General features: G+C 35.3%; 1 protein-coding gene and 1 long non-coding RNA gene across 2 annotated transcripts; both read left to right on the top strand.

The window, feature by feature from the left end:
• The first annotated feature begins 1,056 nt into the window (after positions 1 to 1,056).
• On the top strand, positions 1,057 to 2,196 carry LOC135760469 (uncharacterized). Its single transcript, XR_010537417.1, has 3 exons — positions 1,057 to 1,145; positions 1,461 to 1,502; positions 2,160 to 2,196. It is a non-coding gene; the product is annotated as an uncharacterized lncRNA (long non-coding RNA).
• Positions 2,197 to 5,699: 3,503 nt separating this feature from the next.
• Positions 5,700 to 14,648, top strand: LOC135786248 (adhesion G protein-coupled receptor E3-like). Its single transcript, XM_073814294.1, has 14 exons — positions 5,700 to 6,083; positions 6,166 to 6,222; positions 6,875 to 6,906; positions 7,404 to 7,466; positions 7,543 to 7,717; positions 7,859 to 7,978; positions 8,725 to 8,906; positions 9,647 to 9,811; positions 9,970 to 10,179; positions 10,278 to 10,510; positions 11,735 to 11,801; positions 11,885 to 11,976; positions 13,842 to 14,004; positions 14,150 to 14,648. The coding sequence occupies exons 1-14, from the start codon at positions 5,786 to 5,788 to the stop codon at positions 14,252 to 14,254; spliced, it is 1,962 nt and encodes a 653-aa protein (XP_073670395.1). The 5' UTR covers positions 5,700 to 5,785; the 3' UTR covers positions 14,255 to 14,648.
• The last annotated feature ends 8,782 nt before the right edge of the window (positions 14,649 to 23,430 follow it).

Genomic DNA, 23,430 nt, shown 5'->3' with positions numbered 1-23,430 from the left:
TTCCCGGTAACAACTGTACTCAAAGCATCAAGGCATGCCAACACCTGACTTTGAAACTTTTGCAGCAGTAATACCAGTATTAGGCAATAACCATAATGTGTGCTTTAACTAATCATTTTGACTGATCTGTTCCCCCAAACATTTCTGTGATTTTGCAGCATCTCACTTTATCTGTGGCCAGGGCTTGTCACATTGCATGTCATATTGGGCCCCAGAAATGCTGATTTTAGCAGGTGAACCCTGTCAAAAATGCAGATTTTACCCCTGGAACATGATTTTTACCAGAGGACCACCTCAAATGCAATTGGGCAAGTTTTGGGCTAGTTTTGAGTAGCAATTGGGCGAATTTTGCTGTGAAAACCTGCCAACCCTGTTTGTTGTTGCTGGTCATTATTCGGTAGTGTAATGGTTATTTGATAGGTGCTTGACGAATCAGGGAAGGATACTTAATTATAAAGAACACCCAATCAGGGGGTAAATGTGGGCACCCATGCCCATGTGTGTGTGCGTTCGTGCATGCATGCGTGCGTGTGTGTTTGTGTGTGTACTTTTAAGAAGTAAAATACATAATGTGGTTTTAATTTCCTCATCATGTTGATGAACAGATAACTGTACTGTTATCAATCTTGACACACAAATATTTATTCAGTTTGTTGTCCTGTTGGCAGTGATTGAAGACCACCAGATGTAAACTCAGGTAAGATAAGATTTTGTTTGTGCTGGTAATAAATCTTTAAATCTTATAATGAGAAGCATTTATGCAGCATGTTTGGAGTATCTAGTTGCTACTGTTTTTTTAACAATATAATGGATAGTTAATGATTGTGACATGCTGTTAAATAGTATGAGCAAATCTGTATTGAGTAAAGAACAATTGCTGCCAGTTTTTAAAGTTGGAGTAAAATAATGACTCCTTATAATTATTTATATTACTTTTGTATCTGGGTCTTCACTGCTGTGTCTTTATTTATGGATTAAAGCTCAAAGTTTTTGTTTCATTGCTTTACATGTGTTTGCTGAAGGATCAGAAATATTTATGAGCATTTTTCCCGTATGCAGTCTTTTGTCTCTTAAGAAACTCAACCACTGACTTTGGATGAAATACAAAGACACCGGTATTAAAATGTCATCAACCCTTTTTAAAAGTAAGTGTGTTTTCACACCTGAATGTTGGTTCGGAAAAGCTTGAGAAGTGCAGATGATAATGCAAATACAGGGTCAATGTTAGCGATAATTTAAAACACAACACTTGTTTCAAAATGTTCAACCATGCCAGTGGATAGAAAAAAATAAATCTGCATTTGTAGTCTGTAATAATCATTGTTAATTTTTGCTAATTATTGATATCAAACTTAAAACTTCAATGCAAACAACTTTGAAAGTATAGACTCAATACATTCAATTTATTATTAACTCTCAATTTATGCATTATTAATTGTGTGTTTTTATTATTTTTTCAGATGCTATAATAGCTCTGTTGACCATCATCTCTGTTATGCCATGTAAGCGTAAACCAGATATGTTTGATTATTGATTGTGCTTCAGTATAGTGACACTTTCATTAAAAATAAAGAGAAACATATAAAGTGGATGTTATTCAGAAAGTGATAGAGATAGTCAGGTATTCGAGATACATTAACAATCTTCCTTTATTGAAAATCAGTGATATGTAATATTTTAGTTTTACACTTCATTTTTGTGAAAATTTAAGGTAAATAAAAATACTTTAATTGGTAACACTAAAATCATTTAAACATTTTCAACTTACATTTTTATAGTGAAAAACTTAGTTTGAAAAAAAAAACATTGATGGGTCTTAACAATTTACAAATGACTAACTTTTACTTTACAGTGTATATACAGGTGCTGGTCATATAATTATAATATCATCAAATATTTTTTATTTTACTAATTCTATTCCAAAAGTGAAACTATATTATATTAATTCATTTCACACGCATGATATATTTCCAATGTTTCTTTAATTTGATGATTATAGCTGACAACTTAGGAAATCCCAAAATTCAGTATCTCAGGAAATTAGAATATTGTGAAAAAGTTCAATATTGAAGACATCTGGTGCCACACTCTAATCAGCCTATTAACTCAAAACACCTTTAAAGGCATTTTAATTTTTTTCTCCATGTTTTCATCAACAGATGATCTCTCTGCTGACCCCTGCGTCAACTACACTGTGCTGGACAACGCTTGGAGAGCCACCAAATATACTAAATCCAGCTCCAAGTGTGATAAGAATCTAAAGTGGGTTGGCTGGTATCGGCTTTACCTTAATGGCCAAAATGCTCAAATGCCAGAAACATGTGTTGATATGTATAGGTGTGGTACTGAAAGTCCACTGTGGTTAAGAGGTAGACACCCAAAACCTGAGGATGGAGTGGTCACCAGAGATGTTTGTGGTCATGGGGGCGGTTACTGCTGCTATTTTCAGTCATTTCCCATTAGAGTAAAAGCCTGCACAGGTGGTTATTATGTCTATGAGTTTGTTACACCAACTACATGCAAAATGGCATACTGTGCAGGTAATTATGTTTCAGTCTGTCTATTTGTATTTGAAATTTTTTATAAAATATTTCTGTCTTTGTTCATTAACAACACTTCATCAAACTTTTCAGATGTTAGCATTGTCAACTCCATGAACACAACAATCAGTTCAACAGGTAATGTAATGTTGTTTATGGGGGTATGTGAATCTCTGAACACGTCTTGACATTCACTTTTTGCGGCTTGTGGTTTTGCAGAGGAAGACTGAACTTTATTTGGGGTCCCAAAAATGAAAAACCCATGAGCATTTGTAGTGGTTTGTAAACTAAAATTAAAATAATATATTTACAATGTTAAGTTACAAAAGCAGTTCATGTGCCCATGGGAATTCATTTAGAAAAGTCAATATTTAAATGTAGTGAATCATTTAAAATACTGTGGTCCACTAGATGAGCTGTGTTTAACTTGTATTGCTTGTTGTTCAATTAAGCTTTCTTTAGATAGTTATGACTCTTGGGAGAAACATTGCTTTGAAGTTTTCAGAAAACATCACAGTAAATTCCCTGGTGTTAATTTAACACCGGTCGGTGTTCATTTGGGAACCACCGGCAGGTTGTTAAAAGTAACTCCGAAGCAGTGTTAAAGTTAATAAGATATTTAAGTGATGATTTGAGTAATGATTATTTGATTGTTGAAGACACCTGATGATAATAAATCGCTGAAGGACAAAAAATACAAGAACTACAGCTGACTTCCAGCCACTGCCTTATAAAAATCAATGAAGAAAGACAAAATATTAAATGCAATAGATGAAAAACCCAGAGTTAAATGAACACTGTGTGTGTATATATGACTCCACCTTACAGAGTGTAAAAAAGTAACACTGAAGCAGAGTTAAAAGCTGCAATCGTTTACTTTTGCCCTCTTATCATCATATCTGTTTGAAAACGAAAATTACACCTTGCTTGTAGTTACATGGATGATAAGTTTAACTTCTATACAACTGCTGTAAATCTGGTTAAAAAAGGAAGTCACCATTGTGTCGATTAGTGTTTCCTTTAGTTGGCCACTTGGGTCTTGAGGTTTAGTATTAGTTTTCTTCTGCTCATCAAGACAGTGTGTTTATAAAGCACATCCGTTAGATCAGAAGAGGATGAGATGAATAAAGTCTTAAACTCTTGCTATACTAATTTTTATGAAAGCATATGTCTTGTGATTCTATTGAAAAATTAATACTTGAGTAAAGCTGTGTAATTTTATGTTTTGTCATCATTGTGGTACTGCAAGAATCTATATAGTCTTAAGTATAAAATTTAAAACACAAATTGAATCAGCAACAGCAACACTGAGACATCAACAATCAGCCTATAAAGCACAATCAACAACAAAGCTTCATGCTGCAATGCATGCTGGGTAACAGGATTGTAGAAAACTCATTCATAACTCCCATCATGCATTGCAACATGACAAAATTGTTTGACTCTCTTACCATTTACTGTCACCATTGTTGAGATTTGTATCCGAAGTGTTGATGTCTCTCTTGAGCAAAAAAAAAAAATAATAATAATATAAACTACAGCAATCTTAGTCGGAGCAGTGTTATATGTAAAGATCTTGTGTTTTGCATGCTTCATTTCTTTATCATTTGATTATAATCTCAGGTTTTAATAATTGGTAGTTTATCTTATAAACAAACAACATCAGATGCTCTGAAAGAGTTTCCATTATATCAAGCAACGAACAAGCAATCTAAATAAAACACTGTTGCAATTGCAACAAGAGGAGAGTTAGTTCAGTGAAGGTCAGGAGACAAATGACTAAAGGCAACATTAATCACCATAATGGTGACTTCAAATTAATCTAAAACAAACACAAACTTGAGATTTAATGTGATACATTTTGTGGTAAATGTCTATTTTGACTTGTGATTACACTCTCGTCAGAAAGAAGATTTGTTTACTAAATCACGTGTGTGGATGCTGGAATAGTTGAGCACTTGTATTTTGTTTTTGACAGCAGTTTAAAAGTTAAACTTATCATCCAGGTTTAGAAAATAACTCTGCAAGTTATATAAGTGTTCAAACAGAGATGATGATAGAGAGGCAAAAGTGAAAGATTGCAGCTTTTAACTCTGCTTCAGTTTTACTTTTTAACGCTCTAAAAAAGATGGAGCCATATATACACCCAGCAGTGTTTATTTAACTGGGGATTTTGCTGTATTCATCTATTGCATTCCATATTTTGTCTTTTTATCATTTTAGTATTACTTTCTCCAGAAAAAGAGTAATCAAATCAAAATTTCCAAAAATGATGTTGATTTGACACAGAATGACCAGCAGGTGTTCACCATTAATGTCTTAATCATCACTTCATTATCTAATTAACTTCAACACTGCTTCAGTGTTACTTTAACACCCTGCTGGTGGTTCCATTTTGTACACCGACCGGTGTTAAAATTAACACCAGGGAATTTACTGTGCAGTGCTTTCATAACAGATGATCTCTCTGCAGACCCCTGCAACAACTACACTGTGCTGAACGATTCCAGAAGATCCACCAACTATTATTCTTCCTCCTCCATGTGTGACGCCTCTGTCAGTTGGGTCGGCTGGTATCGACTTTACCTTAATGGCCAGAGCGCTCGAATGCCAGAAACATGTGTTGCAATGAATAGATGTGGTACTGATGTCCCACTGTGGCTAAATGAGGGACACCCAAAGCCTGAGGATGGAGTGGTCACCAGACATGTTTGTGGTTATAAAAACAATTACTGCTGCTACCCGTCATCAAATCCAATCAGAGTCAAATCGTGCACAGGCGGTTATTATGTCTATGAGTTTGTTAGACCAACTCTATGCAATATGGCATACTGTGCAGGTAATTCAACTTTATTAAACCTAAAAGTCACAAAACCAGCTATAAACGAATAAGCTGATCCGTAGTTTTGAATAGATAGTATACTGTATATAAGTGCATTTATACTTGTTTTTGAAGAAAAATGATAAAACAATAACATAATAACAACAATAAAGAAAGCAAATAAATCGTGTAAATGTAGTCAATCTTTTAACATACTGACATCTAGTAGAGAAGCTGTGTATTATTTTAATGCTTATTATTCGGTACAGCTTTTATGAGTGGTGGGAAAACAATGCTTTTTAAGTTTTTGAGAAAACATTGTTTTTATTGAACAGATGATCTCTCTACTGATCCCTGCTACAACTACACTGTGCTGGACAACGCTTGGAGATCCACAAACTATTCCACCAATTCTTCCTCCACCATGTGTGACAGAAATGTCAGTTGGGTCGGCTGGTATCGGCTTAAGCTTTATGGTCAGAACGTCCGAATGCCAGAAACATGTGTTGAAAAAAACATGTGTGGTACTGCATATCCACTTTGGCTAAGTGGTGGACACCCAAAACCTGAGGATGGAGTGGTCACCAGACATGTTTGTGGTCGCTCTGACAATTACTGCTGCTATTATGAGTCAATTCCAATTAGAGTCAAAGCCTGCAGCGCCGGTTATTATGTCTATGAGTTTGTTAAACCAACTACATGCAATTTGGCATACTGTGCAGGTGATTTCTTTATGTCTGTAATTCTTATGTTGTGATTGTTGTGTATCTGTTCATTAATTTCATTTTAATCAATCACTTTCAGATGTTGACAGCATAAACAAAACCTACATAAGTGTCACGCCAGCGATCACCACATCTGGTAAAGTAATGTAGTCTGGATTCACCACAACAGCCAATCAGTTTTCAGCACTCATTTATTTTTAGTTCATTTTATTTATTTTTTTACATGTGATCAGGGCTGGACTGATAATCTCGCATATCGAGCAAATGCCGGCCCAGTGGATTTAATATGATTTTATTTTTTAAATTGGCCAACGAACGGCCCATAAAGCAGGGACATTTTCCATACTGATACTGGGCTAGCCAAATCATCTCTTAACAGGCTTCACACCTGCCCTTCTGTTTCTTCCCGGCATGTGATGTACATTTGATTAGATGCATGTCTTTGTTCAGTAATTAAAACTCATTAACCTGTCAGGTGTTAAGAGCGCTATTACCACTTACACAACTGTCACCCCAGCGATCACCACATCTGGTAATGTAAAGTGCTGTTTCCTCCATTGGTTTATAGTCTGGATTTTCCAAAACGGCCAATCAGTTTTCAGCACAGTTAATTTTATCTTTTTTTTAACATGTGATGAATATCTGATTTGATAAACTGTGCAATGCGTGTAACACAATGCTGTTTATTAATATGAACAGACATTTTGCTCATCTTCTACATTTTCTCTAGGTTCCTATCTATTTGTTACATAGCTGTTATTTATTATTGTGTTCATGTATTGTTTCAGGTTTAAATATAACACAGCTTAACAATTGCACGGTAAGTTGAAAGATTTTTTACTATAGTAGATGACAACTAGATTCTGTCAATTTAAATAGCAGTACAAGTTTACAGTATAAAGCGCTCTGTTTATTTACTTTCATTAATTTTCTTACTCTATATAGACCGTTTCAGCAGTAACAACATAAACAAGCGGCTGTCGCGGTCCGCAGGTAACTTCCGGTTAACTCCGCTAAGAATAAATAACAACCAAGTTCTTTAAACATAGTTTATTTATATAACAAGCAAAACAACAACACATAGATTACATAGGAAACCAAAACATTTGTTATTTTCGACGAGGCATTTGTTCAAGAGATCAGTTTAGCAACTACTCAGACCATTAAAAAAACGAAACCGGAAGTAAGGTTCGGATCCAGACGTGTATCACGTGCGTCCGATGAAACCGTCTATAAAAGCAACACTGATGTTTTTATTATTGCAAAACATTATAAAATATACATATCTTTAATATTTAGTTCTATTTCTGTCCACAGGGAATTTCGTGTATACAGAATCTCCTTGACCAGATAGAGAAGATTACTGTTCTCAATTTAACGGTAAATCACAGAAAAATGACAAAATTAAAGATATGTTTTTTTATTATTTCAGCTATTTTCTTATTTACTGAATTAGGATGTCATCAAACTTTTGGACATGGTCTTCAGCACTTCAGAGAAGATAAACACATCATCAGTTGACCCAAAGAAACTAGCGTCATATGTTTTAAAAGCAAGTGAGCAGCTTGTGTCAATGCTGGTGAAGCCAACAAACACATATTATTATCTCAATTTTACTCGTGCAGCTGTGGGTAAGAGAGACACAACCATCACTAAAATAGCATTTAATGTCATTATAAAACTGTAGATGTAAAAATATATAAAATCTAACTGAAGTCATGCTTGTGATGTTCTGGGTGACATAAAATTAGTGTTTATTTATTTTAAATCAGAGGCGCAAGTGTTTGTGGTTGGACCACAGGCCAACCTTGATAAAATCCCTCAGCTCAACACAACAAATGCTTCTATAGACATTGATCTTATTGGGATCGCCAGGAACAATTTTAATTCAGGTATGCAATAATATTGTGATTTAAAGAATTTTAACACAGCCAATAATTATTGTCAGAGAGCAGATATGGGTGATTCTCACGAAAACTTGGTTTTAAAAATGTCAAGCATGAAAATGTAAAAATTGCTTAAATTTACTTTTTTTCCCACCAGACATTGAAAAACAAAGTCTGGAGTAAATGGGAACATTAATTTAAACACTTTTACTTATCATTTAACACTTTTTGTAACATAATTTAAAAAATTAGTCCTAAAAAATCTCATTACCGCAACAGTCAGAAAACATCAACACTGACATATTTTCAAAATGACATGACAAACCTGAAAGAACATAATTTGGAGATTCCTCACATGCATTTAAAATCAAAGTATTATGCTTCTATTAATTAAATTAACATTTAATAAGCATCTGTTGCGGTAATGATTATCAAAATGTCGTGTAAGCATTCTGACAAGACAATATGTCAAATTAACTGTAAAAAAATGATCTTACCTGGTAGCCATCTTGAAGTAACTGGTCCATGTGCTTGGTCACTCAAAATCAAACTTTATTAAAATTCTGTATGTGTGCTTAAACTGTTCTCAAAAAGTGTTGTGGAGGATGAGAACATCAGGCATGGACACATCATTTTCCTAATTTTTCTTCATTATTATTATACATGAATATTCAGTAAATATTTTTTCTGTCATCTAAAGTAGTCTAGCAAAACATCCATTTATTTTTTTCTAAATTTGGAATCTGTTGCAGGATCAGCTGCTGTGGTTTTCATCAGCTACAACACAATGGAGGACCTACTGAAACCAGACTTCTTCATCACATCAGATGACACAAATAAAACAATGATGTCCACTGTCATCTCAGCTACTCTTCCTACAACCACCAACACAACCCTCACCAAACCAGTCAACTTCACCCTCAAACACATCAGAGTGAGTTACTCTCATTGATTTATTCACATGCAATGTAATGTTATATGAATTTGAACATCTCCAGTTACTCTGGGCTTGGGATATAACTTTAAACAAAAAATATTTTGGTGTAATTATGTCTTTTAGAGATGATGATTTGAGGTTCAGTTTATATGAATTTGCATACTGGCTATCACACTTATTATTGTTTATACCATGAGACTGTTGAATGCTTTATCCTGATTGGTTGAGAAAAATTCCACGAGTGTGCATTATTTTTCAGTAATTGCACACCTGACCGGTCAAATAACCACCAGAGCAATTTCTGTGGTAACCATGGTATAAGCAGATTAATTGACGTGGTGGCACTCTGTTTCGCGTCATGCTGCATTATCACCTTGGGTGTGCATCGTCAATTATTCCTTACATAATGCACTTCTTATAGGTGCTTGAGTCAAAGCAAACTTAAAGATAACTCCAGATATAGTAAAACAATGCAGCAAACACCCACTTTTTATGCAATTGTATAGTTTGGTTTTATTTAGTCCAGTGTAAATGTATATTTCAGTTCCATGTGATGTTTCCAAGGTTGTTAAATGGTAAAATGGTTGCACTAAGTTGCTGCTGCGCTGTGAGGGGGAACAAGACGCTGTGTCCTCCTGAAACTTCATCTGCTGTTGTTTGTGCACAGATTTTGTGATATCTTTTATGTTTACATTGGAGTCATGCCTGATATGCATGTACTTTTCTTCACTTTAAAGGAGATAAATGACAGTGGTAAACTTTCCTGTGTGTACTGGAACATCACTGAGTGGATTGTAGATGGTTGTTCTGTTGTAAAGACCAACAGCAGCTTCACTGTGTGTTCATGTCTTCATCTGTCAACATTCGCTCTTATCATGCAAACCAGCAGAAGCCCATCAGAGGTAAGACAACTTAACACAGATGTGACTTACATAAATTAAGAAAACATTTAATGTAGACTAAAACCCTATCAAGAGTTACAAACACTATACACTGCTAACTCAAATGCAGATGTGACGGCAGCAGATGTAACGCATTGTATCGCCACATATTTTCTCAGGATAATAGTCAGCGGATGGAGTCGATGAATGTGATGTTTGTGATCGTGGGTCTGGTGTTTATTAGTTTGGCTCTGTTGACTTTTGCTTTCTGTCGATGGAAACCTGGAGTGAACAATGTAGCTCGAATCAACCTCTGCATCAGTCTGCTGTCTGCTCATCTTCTGTTCTTACTCACACAACAATTCATCAATCTCATAAAACCTTACAAGGTGAGAACTTTTGATTACAGAATACCAACATCTTTAGTTTGACTATTTTTTTTTCTGGAAAACAGAAATCCCTTTTATTGTTTAAACTCTGTCTTCAGGTGTTGTGTGCTGTGATATCAGGCGTTCTTCACTTCTTCTTTCTCTCCTGCTTTGTGTGGATGTTCATTGAAGCCGTGCTGCTCTTCATCTGTGTGAAGAACATATCACAGATCAGCTCCAGACAGAGGGCGAGGCTTAACAGGGGATTTTTGATTGTGATTGGTTATGCGATTGTTTTATTCATAGTGGGTGTGTCTGCTGGCCTGGTTCCTCAAGGCTACGGCAGTGAAAAGTATGTATGAATGGGATTAGTTATCAGTTGTTTGGATTAAAGAAATTAACACTTAAAGAGGTCATTAACTGTATTTTTTTTGCTATTATTTTATGTCCCCAAAAGTACTTATAATTTCTTGATAAACATAACGTTATTTGGTGTAATACAATACGCTTGCATGGTTAAAAAACACATTATTTTCCCACATACCATACATTATTGTTTCTCCTCTTTGTTCTGCCTCCCTGAGATGCGTTGATTTTGTACAAAGCTCATCGTTCTGAAAAGCTCAGTCTTTTCCAATTGGCCAGCTAACCAGAACGTTGTGATTGGCATGAATACCCTGTGTCATGAGCCGAAAATGTGACGCTTCATACCATGTAAACAGGCCAACTGTTGGAAACGGTTAGCTACAATCCTTGTGTTGATTGTAGTCCAAGAAAAGAGATTTAAGTTGGACAATAACTCATATCATTGTTTACATTTGCAAACAAACATACAAAATTAAAGGGGACATATTATGAGATTTTTTTAAGATGTAAACTAAGTCTAAATCTAGGTCTGAGCAAAAGTGTGCCATTTTGGGTGTGTCATTTAAAATGCAAATGAGCGGCTGAAGTGCAAACACTGATCACAATGATGGTGGTTTGTTGTAATTGAAACTCAATTGTGCTGTCAAGTCCTTCCTTTCTTTCTCTTTCTCTTTGAACTAAATGGCAGTGCTGTGGTTGGATAGTGCAGATAAAGGGGGCGTTATTACCTTATTCTGACATCACAATAGGAGCCAAATTACAATGACCTATTTTTTCACATGCTTGGAAAGAATGGTTTTTTACCAAAACTAAGTTACTGGGTTGATCTTTTTCACATTTTCTAGGTTGGTAGAAGCACTGGGGACACAATTATAGCAGTTAAACATGGAAAAAGTCAGATTTTCATAATATGTCCCCTTTAAGTAAGTTACATTAGGACCTTCTCCACACACTTTTCACCCTCTGACTGAAACTCACATTTGGACTGGTTATCTTGAACCGTTCCCAAGCGCAGTGGTCCCCACTGGCCAGTAGGGGGAGCCAACAATGCAATGACGTGAGCTGCTTTCAGCACTAACAAAACGTTTGCACCAAGTTTTTTTTACCAAAACCATGCAAACACATTATATTATACCAAATACACAAAATCGATTGTTGTTTTTAGCAATGTTATAGGTGTTGTTTAATTTTTTTTTTTTTCTGTAAACAGATGCTGGATTAAACAGGAGAAAGGCTTCATCTGGAGTTTTCTGGGACCGGTTTGCTTCATTCTTGCAGTAAGTTTTAGTTTCAGACCAGTTGAAGTTTAAACCACTGGAAAAGAAAGTGATTGTTTCTTTACTGTGTTTTGTTTCTGCAGATTAACACGATTATCTTCATCAGTATCTTCATCAGTCTGAACTTAACTCTCAAAAACCTCAACCTTGACGTTTCACACATGAGACAGACCAAGTAACAAACCCCCTGATTTTAAATTGGTCATTAGTGTTGTAGTCGAGTCCAAGCCGAGACCGACTCGAGACCGGGTCAATCACGCTGTGATAATTGAATTAATTGATTTCACCTGCAGTGTGTTGAAGTAACATTGAAGCAGTGTTAGAGTCAATTGGATACTTAAGTGAACATTTAAGTGATGATTTTTTGATTATTGAAGACACCTGACAATGAGCAGAATCACTGAATGAAAGAGACACACAAGAACTAAAACTGACTTTCAGCCACTGCCTTAGATAAAATTAACTCAAAAGACATTAAATATCTCTTATTACCAAACAGGCTGTTCTTATTTCTGTCAGCTGTCTACATTTGTCTGATTTTTTTTAAATCAGAGTTTAAGATGTTGATGTTTTATTGAAAATTTTTGGTCACCCTAATTGTGATCAGTGTTTCCTTTAGTTGGACAGTTTGACTCTTTGTGCTTGGCTGCTGTTTTTGTAAAAATATATATTTTGCAAAGAAAGTTAGAAAACAAAATACTGATAATACATGATACATTTTACAAAGATTTATAACGAAGAGTAAAACTGTCCAACCTAAGGAAATGCTGATCACAATTAGGGTGACCAAACATTTTCAATAAAACATCAACATCTTAAACTCTGATTTAAAAAAAAAGTAAGACAAATGTAGATAGCTGATAGAAATAAGAACAGCCTGTTTGGTAATAAGAGAGTTTTAATGTCTTTTGAGTTGATTTTATATGAAGTCAATTGTAGTTCTTGTGTTTCTCTTTTCTTCAGTGATTCTGCTCATTATCAGGTGTCTTCAATAATAAAAAAAACATCACTTAAATGTTCACTTAAGAATCCAATTGACTCTAACACTGATTCAATGTTACTTTAACACACTGCATGTGAAATCAATTAATTCAATTAACACAGCGTGATTGACCCGGTCTCGAGTCGGTCTCGGCTTGGACTCGACTACAACACTAGTGGTCATGTCATAGAAATATTTTTTTATATTGTTTTCAGAGTGCTTGATATATTTTCATAAATAAATTAAAAAAATAAAAATAAATTCTCTCTCTCTCTCTCTCTCTCTCTCTCTCTCTCTCTCTCTCTCTCTCTCAATTTCAATTTCAATTTAAAGAACTTTATTGGCATGATTGTGTCACTTACAATATTGCCAAAGCATTAAACATAAAACAAGAAACATACAATAACACAATATTAACAAACATTAAGGTGCAATTAAGCTAAGGTGCTGGGTGATGGATGAAGTACTACTGCAAAATAAAATAGAATCAGAGGATATTTACAATATAAAGTAGACTTTGAAATATAAACATTGGAAGTATACAAATGTACATTTATGGAGGCAGATGAGAGGTAAAATAAAAGTACTGTACAAGATCAGGGCTGTGGATTATTTCTGATGGTGTGTAACTGATAAATGAATTTAGCAGCAACTGATGGGTGTCTGTCTTCCCCCAGTAACATCTTCATTTGATCTGAATCTGAAGAGTTATGAAACTCTGGTATGAGCTTTGAGATTTTGTCAAAGTGTTTTTCTCTAAGCTCTTTATATTTACCACAGTAAAGGAGAAAGTGTGTCTCTGTCTCGATCTCACCACTGTCACAATGGACACAGATTCGCTCTTCTTTTGGGAGCCATGTTTGTCTATGTCGGCCTTTCTCTATTGCCAGACTGTGATCTCTCTCTCTCTCTCTCTCTCTCTCTCTCTCTCTCTCTCTCTCTCTCTCTCTCTCTCTCTCTCTCTCTCTCTCTCTCTCTCTCTCTCTCTCTCTCTCTCTCTCTCTCTCTCTCTCTCTCTCTCTCTCTCTCTCTCTCTCTCTCTCTCTCTCTCTCTGCAGGATTACGATTTTTAAAACTCTGGCCCAATTTGTGATTTTTGGTTGTCCCTGGATTCTGGGTTTCTTCATTGATAACAGTAGGATGATGGAGATTCTCTTTCTGATCCTGAACTCACAGCAAGGAACCTTTATCTTCCTGGTCTACTGTGTTCTCAATAATGAGGTAAATTATCCCATACTCATTGTGTACCACATCCATAACAATTTCATGTTATTTGTTTCTCTTGAATGACTGTGAACATTTAAATCAATCTAACCAATCCTTTGTCAAGTTTTTCCTGTAACGGCTTCTCTCATCTTTTGTTTAGGTCAGACAACAGTATGTGAAGTGGATGAGAGCCTTTGTTTCCTTTATTCGAACCAAAATCCATATAAGTTGCCTCCACCCCCCAAAAAAACTGAGGACTCGATAATTCATGTTTAGTAAATTGTAAGCCCATACAAGAGTTGTTATTATAAAATGTATTGTATTCATTACAGTAAAATATGATTAGAGATAAATGTTTATGTAGTCATAGTCATAGTTACTTAATAGTCTATACAATAATACAAAAATACTGCTTTAATGTAAATACATTATGCTGTAATAGAAACCACAGGTGTGTTAATTTGTTTGCTAGCCTGTATAAGTGCAGTCATGTCTGCAAAATATAATGTGAGCATGCATGATACATCTGGAAAGTAAAACTGATTTATAATGTATAACGAAAAGTACAGTCTGACTCGTATAAATATAAATTCTCATATAAATTGTTAGAATTCAGTAAACTTTCAATATACATATAGTATACATAAACTTTAATTCAAGATACACAATAATAAATAATAGTAATAAAGAACTTTTATACTGTACCTTTATATTTGTTCAAGAGTTTTTTTTATTATTAGGTTAAATAAAAAATCATAAGGGCTTGAAACTATATAGAAGAGTAATGTATGTAGCCTAAATTAATTTATTAATATAATAATACTGATCCCAATTTGCAAAAAGGCATCACAATGCTCTTTTCACATCATCATTGAGGGCTAAGCCCCCCTAAGAATTAAATCCTAGAACCGCCCCTGCTTGAAACTCGACTTGGCCTTTCTTGACTCAAGAACTTGACTTGGGACTTCTCTTTTCCTCTGTTTTGACTCAGGACTTGACTTGAGACTTAAATGCAAAGACTCAAAACTTACCTGTGACTTGCAAAACAATGACTTTGTCCCACCTCTGCACCTCATTCATGTTTTGTGATGTTATAGATGAATGAACAGTTGAATATTTATGCTGAAAACTGATATTTTCCAAACTAAAATGATGTCGCTTTTATTGATTATCAATTTTAATCAAACATATTATTTAAATAAATATATAATATAAATTACAATTAAGCATTAAACGTATAATTATTACATAACAAGGAACCAGTCCAGTACACATTAAAAACCCATACTGGGCCCTAAGCCGTCCGAGATGCATATGTCCATCATTTTTTAGATGAACACATTTTTAGTTATTACATTTGGAGAAACCTATCAGTGACTTGGATTTTTTTTCTTTGGGGGGTGCCCTTTTTTTTAGGTCAGAGCAACTGCCCCTCCAAATTCCTGTGCACGTCCCTGATGCTTAGCTACTGTTGAACAGGAACACAATCGATTGCATTATGCTGTCAATCACTGAGTGAAATAATTTCTTTTATCGTAAAATTTACAGAAACAATTGTTACAAGTCTGTATACATTTCTGTGCGTGTGCGTGTGTGTCTCTCAGGAATGCTTTCACGTATTGAAACCAAACTTTGTACATGAACTTAGGACTCCAATGCGAGGATGCACAAGATAAAAAAACATTAAAAAATTTTACATTTCACAAATCACGTTAGTGACCGCACCAGAGCATGCACACTTTTGCAGTTCCTCGGGAAATTATGGAAGAAAATCTGTGCCGTTGGGTTTTGAATTCTAATTCTTAGCACTGAATTTTTTTACATCAAATTTTTAACACTGAATTTTATTTTGCATCTAAATCAGACTTTGAATTTTAAAAGCCATCGAATATCTAGCACTGTTTTTTTTTGCCAATGACATTTTTTAAAATGTTTAAAAAAAATTCAGTGTAAAAAAAATTCAATGTCTAAAAAAATTCAATGAAAAAAAATTCAATGTGTTTTAAAAGATTCAGTGTAAAAACATTCAATGTTTCAAAAGATTTGGTGTAAAAAAATTCAATATCTCAAAAAATTCAGTGCAAAATAATTCAACGTCTCAAAAAATTCAGTGTAAAAATATTCAGAGTCAACATCCGGGGAAGCAAGGAGAAGCAATCGATCCCTGTATCAAATCATTCAACATCCAGCCAATCATTTAGGCTCCATTGGTCACGTGACACCGAAACGGGAAGTGGGTGAAGTTCAGGCAAAGGGTTTATTTGCATTAACATACGAACACATTTTTCACATCTGGCAGATCGTATCATCAGTTTATCAGGACACAGTCCGTTTACATTTATCAACATCAAAGTGGCTTCTGTATCTGGATGTGTGATCGATCCCATGCGGGGAGACGCGCTGGATGAATAGCTGTCAATCACAAATGGCTACAACTGGCTTTAACCATAGGGTTGTCGCGGTAACCGCACTCCCGTATTGTACAGTTCTACTGAGAAGCAAACAGCAGAGAATAACTAGCAACCCTAATAACCGTGATTCACCTTTTTAGCTTTATATTTTAAGCTTTAAAGGTTTTATCTTTGCTTATTAATATCTGCAGCGTCCGCACCGCGTACTTTACCTGAACTCGACTTTCACCCACATGCTTTTTACCAACAAAATTAATGTGAAACATGAGGATGACAATCCCGACTTCACTGTTTTAGTCTGCCTTAATAACGTGCTTTAGGCTCTGTCTGAACTTATACGTTTTTGTTCTGTAGCCTACTTTGTTCACTCACATATTTCTATATCAACAATAAACTGTTGTTACCGTTGTTTCCTGATAAGTTTAATATGATTTAAATAAAAGAGCTAACAATTTCCTAAATTTCCTGTTCATGTCTCCCTCTAGTCTAGTGTGTAATAAGTGAAGTAATGTAATTTACAAACACATTTAGGTATAAGAAACTTACTTTGCATAAAACCAACACTGAGCAAATGTATTTGGTCAATTTTATTATGGTTAGTACGTGTTTAACCTAAAACGTGTTAAATGAAACTGCTGACTGACCAACATTCACATAATGACCCATGGATATGTCGCCATGGAAACTCAAACATTAAAACGATCCATTAAATTCTGCTACTAAATATTAAATTAAATCTCTACATGAATAGTTGGAACATATTAAACATATGCCTGAATAACTTAAAAATACGAGCAGGAGTGTTAAAATGCGCTCTATTACCTAACCTCCTTTATTTTTGACAGCTGTCAGGGAGAAGATTAATGATAGTTAGCGGTGTTTTGTGTGACGTTGACCTGTAAATGCAGATTCCATGGCTGGATTGAGTGAGATCCGTCCTCGGCTGCGTTTGTGATCGGAATGTTATCCGTTCTTGTGCCACACATCAAGATGGATAAATAAAACACAACGAAAATTCTTCTGTGTATTTTGTTTAATGATTTGCCCAAAGCGCCATCACATTCAAAGCCCTGTGTTCTTAGTTTATATGTATGAGATTTTTAATGTTTGAATTAAAAGAAATTCCAAAACATTTTCCCGCAATCTTTTTAACACTTTAGGGTCAGTAAAATGTTTTATGATTTGTTGTTAAAAATCTGTTCAATGATTGGTTAAACGCGACTGCCGCTCACGAAAAGATAAAGGGCGTATTCCAATAGCATATTATCTCTATGCCATATTCCCTTCGAAGATCAGAACACGTGATGTATAAACTCTAGAGAAAGTTGCACAATTGTCTCATGGTGTGGTCAATTCAAATAGACTTGGCGAATAGAGCAATGAAAAACGCACACCAGTTTCTCTTTATTTGGATCGACTGTGTGACATCCCCTTCCTGAAGTGCCCTTCAAGGGCGCTAAAACGCCATTTGGAATTCACCCCGTTTTCAGCATGAACTTGACTGCCGCGTCCCATCTCAAAGGCCGATAAAACAGCTGGAGTACTAATAAAAACATCAGTAAATTAATAGGTTTCAGGAATTCTTCTGAAGAAATGTTACCATATCTTTCTCTGGAAAAATAAGCTGCCTGTAAAGCAAGTGTAATTGCGGATTCATGCGCTTCTAATCTAATTTTCCAAATTGTTCTTTTAAGTCATAATGTAAAAATAACACGGAGACTTACGTTCTTACATAGATGTGTTGTATTTTTATTATTAGGGAAACACAGGTAAGGATTTTTTCACCTTCTGAACTAAACAAACCGCATATTTTTATAGGAAATAGCCTATATTTAGCAAAGACGTTCATCTGTAGATCACTTTTGCTTTTAAAGTCAGATTATTAAATATTTCAATTTCTTGAATTAAAATAGTTTTTTAAAATGTTTCTTTATTATTATTATGAACGAAAAACTTAAAACCAATAAAATAGTACAACAAGTTCAGACAAACTCGCTAAAACAGCTTGTTTATTAATAAAACAAATTTGATGGATGGTATGCGTTCTAACACAAATAAATGAAAGACATAATTTTCCATTACTACGACTGCTTAGTGTTTGTTTATTATTATTTTATTATAACAGAACAACAATAAATTACTAAAATGACTCACTTATATAAAGGAGAAGGTTTAACAAAAACGAATAAATGGAAAATATTTTACCTGCCGTAGTACATAAATACATCTAAAGATCCTTAGATTTATTTAAAATAAGCAAACCAATCATTTGTTTAATCAATATAGAACTACAACAATATAAACTATGGACAAACTCGCAAAAGTTAGATAAAGAAATTCAATTTAAATCCTGTCTATTCTATTCATATTTGTGGAGCAATATAAGCTTGAAAGTATCTTGAAATAAATCGATATACAAAAGCATTTTAACACTGCTTGTATTTTTAAGTTATTCAGGCATATGTTTAATATGTTCCAACTATTAATGTAGAGATTTAATATTTAGTAGCAGAATTTAATGGATCGTTTTAATGTTTGAGTTTCCATGGCGACATATCAAGGGTCATTATGTGAATGTTGCGCTGGTCAGTCGGCAGTTTCTATCTCATTTAACACGTTTTAGGTTAAACACGTACAAACCATAATAACATTGACCAAATACATTTGCTCAGTGTTGGTTTTATGCAAAGTAAGTTTCTTATACCTAAATGTGTTTGTAAATTACATTACTTCACTTCTTACACACTAGACTAGAGGGAGACATGAACAGGAAATTTAGGAAATTGTTAGCTCTTTTATTGAAATCATATTAAACATATCAGGAAACAAAGGTAACAACAGTTTATTGTTGATATAGATATATGTGAGTGAACAAAGTAGGCTACAGAACAAAAACGTATAAGTTCAGACAGAGCCTAAAGCACGTTATTAAGGCAGACTAAAACAGTGAAGTCGGGATTGTCATCCTCATGTTTCACATTAATTTTGTTGGTAAAAAGCATGTGGGTGAAAGTCGAGTTCAGGTAAAGTATGCGGTGCGGACGCTGCAAATATTAATAAGCAAAGATAAAACCTTTAAAGCTTAAAATATAAAGCTAAAAAGGTGAATCACGGTTATTAGGGTTGCTAGTTATTCTCTGCTGTTTGCTTCTCAGTAGAACTGTACAATACGGGAGTGCGGTTACCGCGACAACCCTATGGTTAAAGCCAGTTGTAGCCATTTGTGATTGACAGCTATTCATCCAGCGCGTCTCCCCGCACGGGATCGATCACACATCCAGATACAGAAGCCACTTTGATGTTGATAAATGTAAACGGACTGTGTCCTGATATACTGATGATACGATCTGCCTGATGTGAAAAATGTGTTCGTATGTTAATGCAAATAAACCCTTTGCCTGAACCAGCCTGAACTTCACCCACTTCCCGTTTCGGTGTCACGTGACCAATGGAGCGTAAATGATTGGCTGGATGTTGAATGATTTGATACAGGGGTCGATTGCTTCTCCTTGCTTCCCCGGATGTTGACTCTGAATATTTTTACACTGAATTTTTTGAGACGTTGAATTATTTTGCACTGAATTTTTTGAGATATTGAATTTTTTACACCAAATCTTTTGAAACATTGAATGTTTTTACACTGAATCTTTTAAAATACATTGAATTTTTTTTCATTGAATTTTTTTAGACATTGAATTTTTTTACACTGAATTTTTTAAAAACATTTAAAAAAATGTCATAGGCAAAAAAAACAGTGCTAGATATTTGATGGCTTTTAAAATTCAAAGTCTGATTTAGATGCAAAATAAAATTCAGTGTTAAAAATTTGATGTAAAAAAATTCAGTGCTAAGAATTAGAATTCAAAACCCAACGGCACAGATTTACTTCCATAGGAAATGCATTTTTCTAGTTTGTGCTTATCTGTGTTTCTTGCTGACATACTGATGAGCGTTTATATCACACGGATCTGAGATCAGACTGCTCATTTTAGATCTATTTCCTAACCATTACCACAGAAAGCATGAACACTGACCTCAAATATGTGTAAAAAAAAAGTGAGAGGAAGAGGAAGTTTTGCAAGCGAGTCTTATGCGGTTTCTGTGAGTAAGAAGACACAGTTCAATCTAACATGAATAACTGATATGAACTGGTCTTGCTGGAAGATTTACGCATCAGAAATGAAATTCGTCTATGCTGTGTGCATCTGGATTTGTCTGTCAGGTCAGTTTTGTGTGTATTTATGTCTCAGTAGTTTGATGGTACACAGCAGAAATTGGAAAGTTAAAATTTCAATGTTAAACATGTTTGAGTTGAAATCAAAACCTAAAGAGTAAATTAAACATATTTAGAGTAAATTGATGTTCAGAGTTGAAGTTAATTGATCGAGTTAATCATGCCAGTTTTAACCCAACTCAGAGATGTAACTGCACTTTGCACACACATTTCACTCTTCCGTAAAATCATTAAAAAATGTTAATGCTCCTGTAATGCAATATGTAACTTTATCCTCTCTATCATAATGTCTGGTTGAAACATCTTACTTGTATGGGGGGTTTCCCGGACAGGGATTAGACTAGTCCAAGACTAAAATAAATGTAAGAGCTGTTTAAACTGCAAACAACTTGCACTGAAATATCTTAAAATCCATCAGTGCCCTTTGTTTTGCCTCAAAATGCACATAATTAATGTTTTTAGTAAGGCATGTTTGTTAAAACTAGTTATATTTCCTAATTAAACTAAGACCTAGTCCTGGTTTAAGATAATCCCTTTCCGGGAAACCACCCCGTAAAGTTTGATGGCTGTTTCATCTAAAGTCGCCATCGTTGCGATCAGTGTTTGCATTTCATTAACTCATCTGCATTATAAATGACATACTCAAAAATGACACATTTTTATTTGCATGTACACAGCAAAATTGCCAGTGTTAAATGTTCACTGTATGGGTTTTACCGGGTATGATTGTACTTGTGTAAACATCAGCAGTGTACATTTAACATCGGTGTGTATAAAGTGGTAATTTTAAACGTGCTTTAATCAATTAGCTGTGTGTTTTCAGCTAAAACTTTATTTATGCCCTCTGGGTAAACCAAAGACTTATTTTACAACTTAAAGGGGTGGTTTCCCAGACAGGGGTTAGCTTAAGCCAGGACTAGACCTTAGGCCTTACTAAAACATTACTTGTGTGCATTTTGAGGCAAAATAAAGGGCACTGATGTATTTTAACATGTGTCAGTGCAATTGTTTTTTAGTTTGAACAGCTCGTAAATTTATTTTAGTCTGGGACTAGTTTAATGCCTGTCCGGGAAACCGCCCCAAAGGGTACATGTCACACTCACAAGACTTAAAGGTGCAAATTAAATCTTTGGTGTCTCCAGAATAAGTATGTGAATTTTTAGCTCAAAATACCATATAGACAAGTTTCCTGGGTGAAATAGGCGGGCCGCCATTAGCCTTTCACTCTTCCAACGACTTCCTGTTGTATCTGCCAAGCACTTCCGGTTAGCGAGTTAGCGTCTTTTACTGTCTTTGGTTAGCGTGCAGAAAAAGTAAACCATTGATGGTGTTACACGCCGACACGGCTCCGGGACATATTGTGCTGTTCGCGGTTGCAACAACTCGTAGTGATTGCTGAATGTTTGGTCGAAAGGAGCAACAATGTTCACACGATGTTTAAAACAATAACTGTTTATTATATTGACTTGATTGATTGATTGTTATGTAAATGATAAAGAAACATTGCATTTTATTATTTTAAAACTGTTATAAAACATTATCTTAATGTTCAGTAAATATATTGCTGTAGAAAACACAATTCACTTATTAGGTTTAGATTTTGATGTTTTGTTTAATTTTAGGTCACCATTATTATGTTGGCTTGACAAAGCCAACATACTGTTCTTCGATCTAAGCTTATTATTAGTGGTGCTTGCATTTATGCAAAGCATCACTATTACTATTCCTCAAAGATATTATTATTATTATTCTTCTTTTTCTGGACACTTTTTCGGCGCGTAACTCGTCTCGCACGGTTTGGCGTAGTGCCATGAAAGAGGGCTCAAATCGACCGGATTATTGAGGAGAGGTGTGCTATGACTTTTATAAGCGATCGGGTGCAGGATTTCCGAAAGGGGCGCGAAAAACCTCCCGAAAACGTCCCATTGACTTTACATTGCGTCGAACTTTGGCAGGTCATAGCTCCACTCTAGGATTTTGTAGAAAAATGTGGGTTACAGCATTTGAAGAGGGTGGTAGGCTCTGTAAGAACATGGATCACATTGGGGTGTAAGTTGTACCCCTGGGGTGTAAGAGGTGCCCAAAAGTGCCCTAATGGAAAGTCAATGGGGCGAAAATCCCATAGACTAACATTGCCAAAAAAAATTGACAGGTCACAGGTCCAAGTGAGGATTTCATAGAAACATGTGGGTTACTAAAATTGAAGAGGGTGCTAGACTCTGTCAGGACGTCCCCCACAATGGGGTGTAAGGTTACCCTAGCAACCGTTTTGGGCACCCTAGCAACATCTCCCATAGACTGCCATTATAAAATGCCCAGGTGGATATCTTTGCAGCACAGTGTCATAGAGACATGGGGGTGGGCTCATTTTACTTAGGTATCCAATCAGTATCTTAGGATCCTTAAAGACAAACTAAGCCACGCCCCTAGCAACCACTTTTGAGCACCCTAGCAACATAAAGGTCAAACAGTTATATCTCGGCATCAGAACATCGTAGAGACACGGGGGTTGGACCGGTTTACTTGTGACTAGGGGTGTAACAATTGGGCACATCATTGGCAACTCCCAAGCCACGCCCCTAGCAACCAAATTTGAGCACCCTAGCAACGGAATAAACATAGCCTTATATCTCTGCATCAGAACATCGTAGAGACACGGGGGTTGGACCGTTTTACTCGTGACTCGAAGGGTAATCACTAGTTAATGCCAAGAGGTGTTAAGCCACGCCCCTAGCAACCAAATATGAACACCCTAGCAACCGAATAAACAAAGCCTTATAACGTCGCATCAGAACA

This window comes from Paramisgurnus dabryanus, chromosome 4 (assembly GCF_030506205.2).
Source record: "Paramisgurnus dabryanus chromosome 4, PD_genome_1.1, whole genome shotgun sequence".
NCBI lineage: Eukaryota > Metazoa > Chordata > Actinopteri > Cypriniformes > Cobitidae > Paramisgurnus > Paramisgurnus dabryanus.
This window is presented reverse-complemented; position numbering and strand designations above follow the sequence as displayed.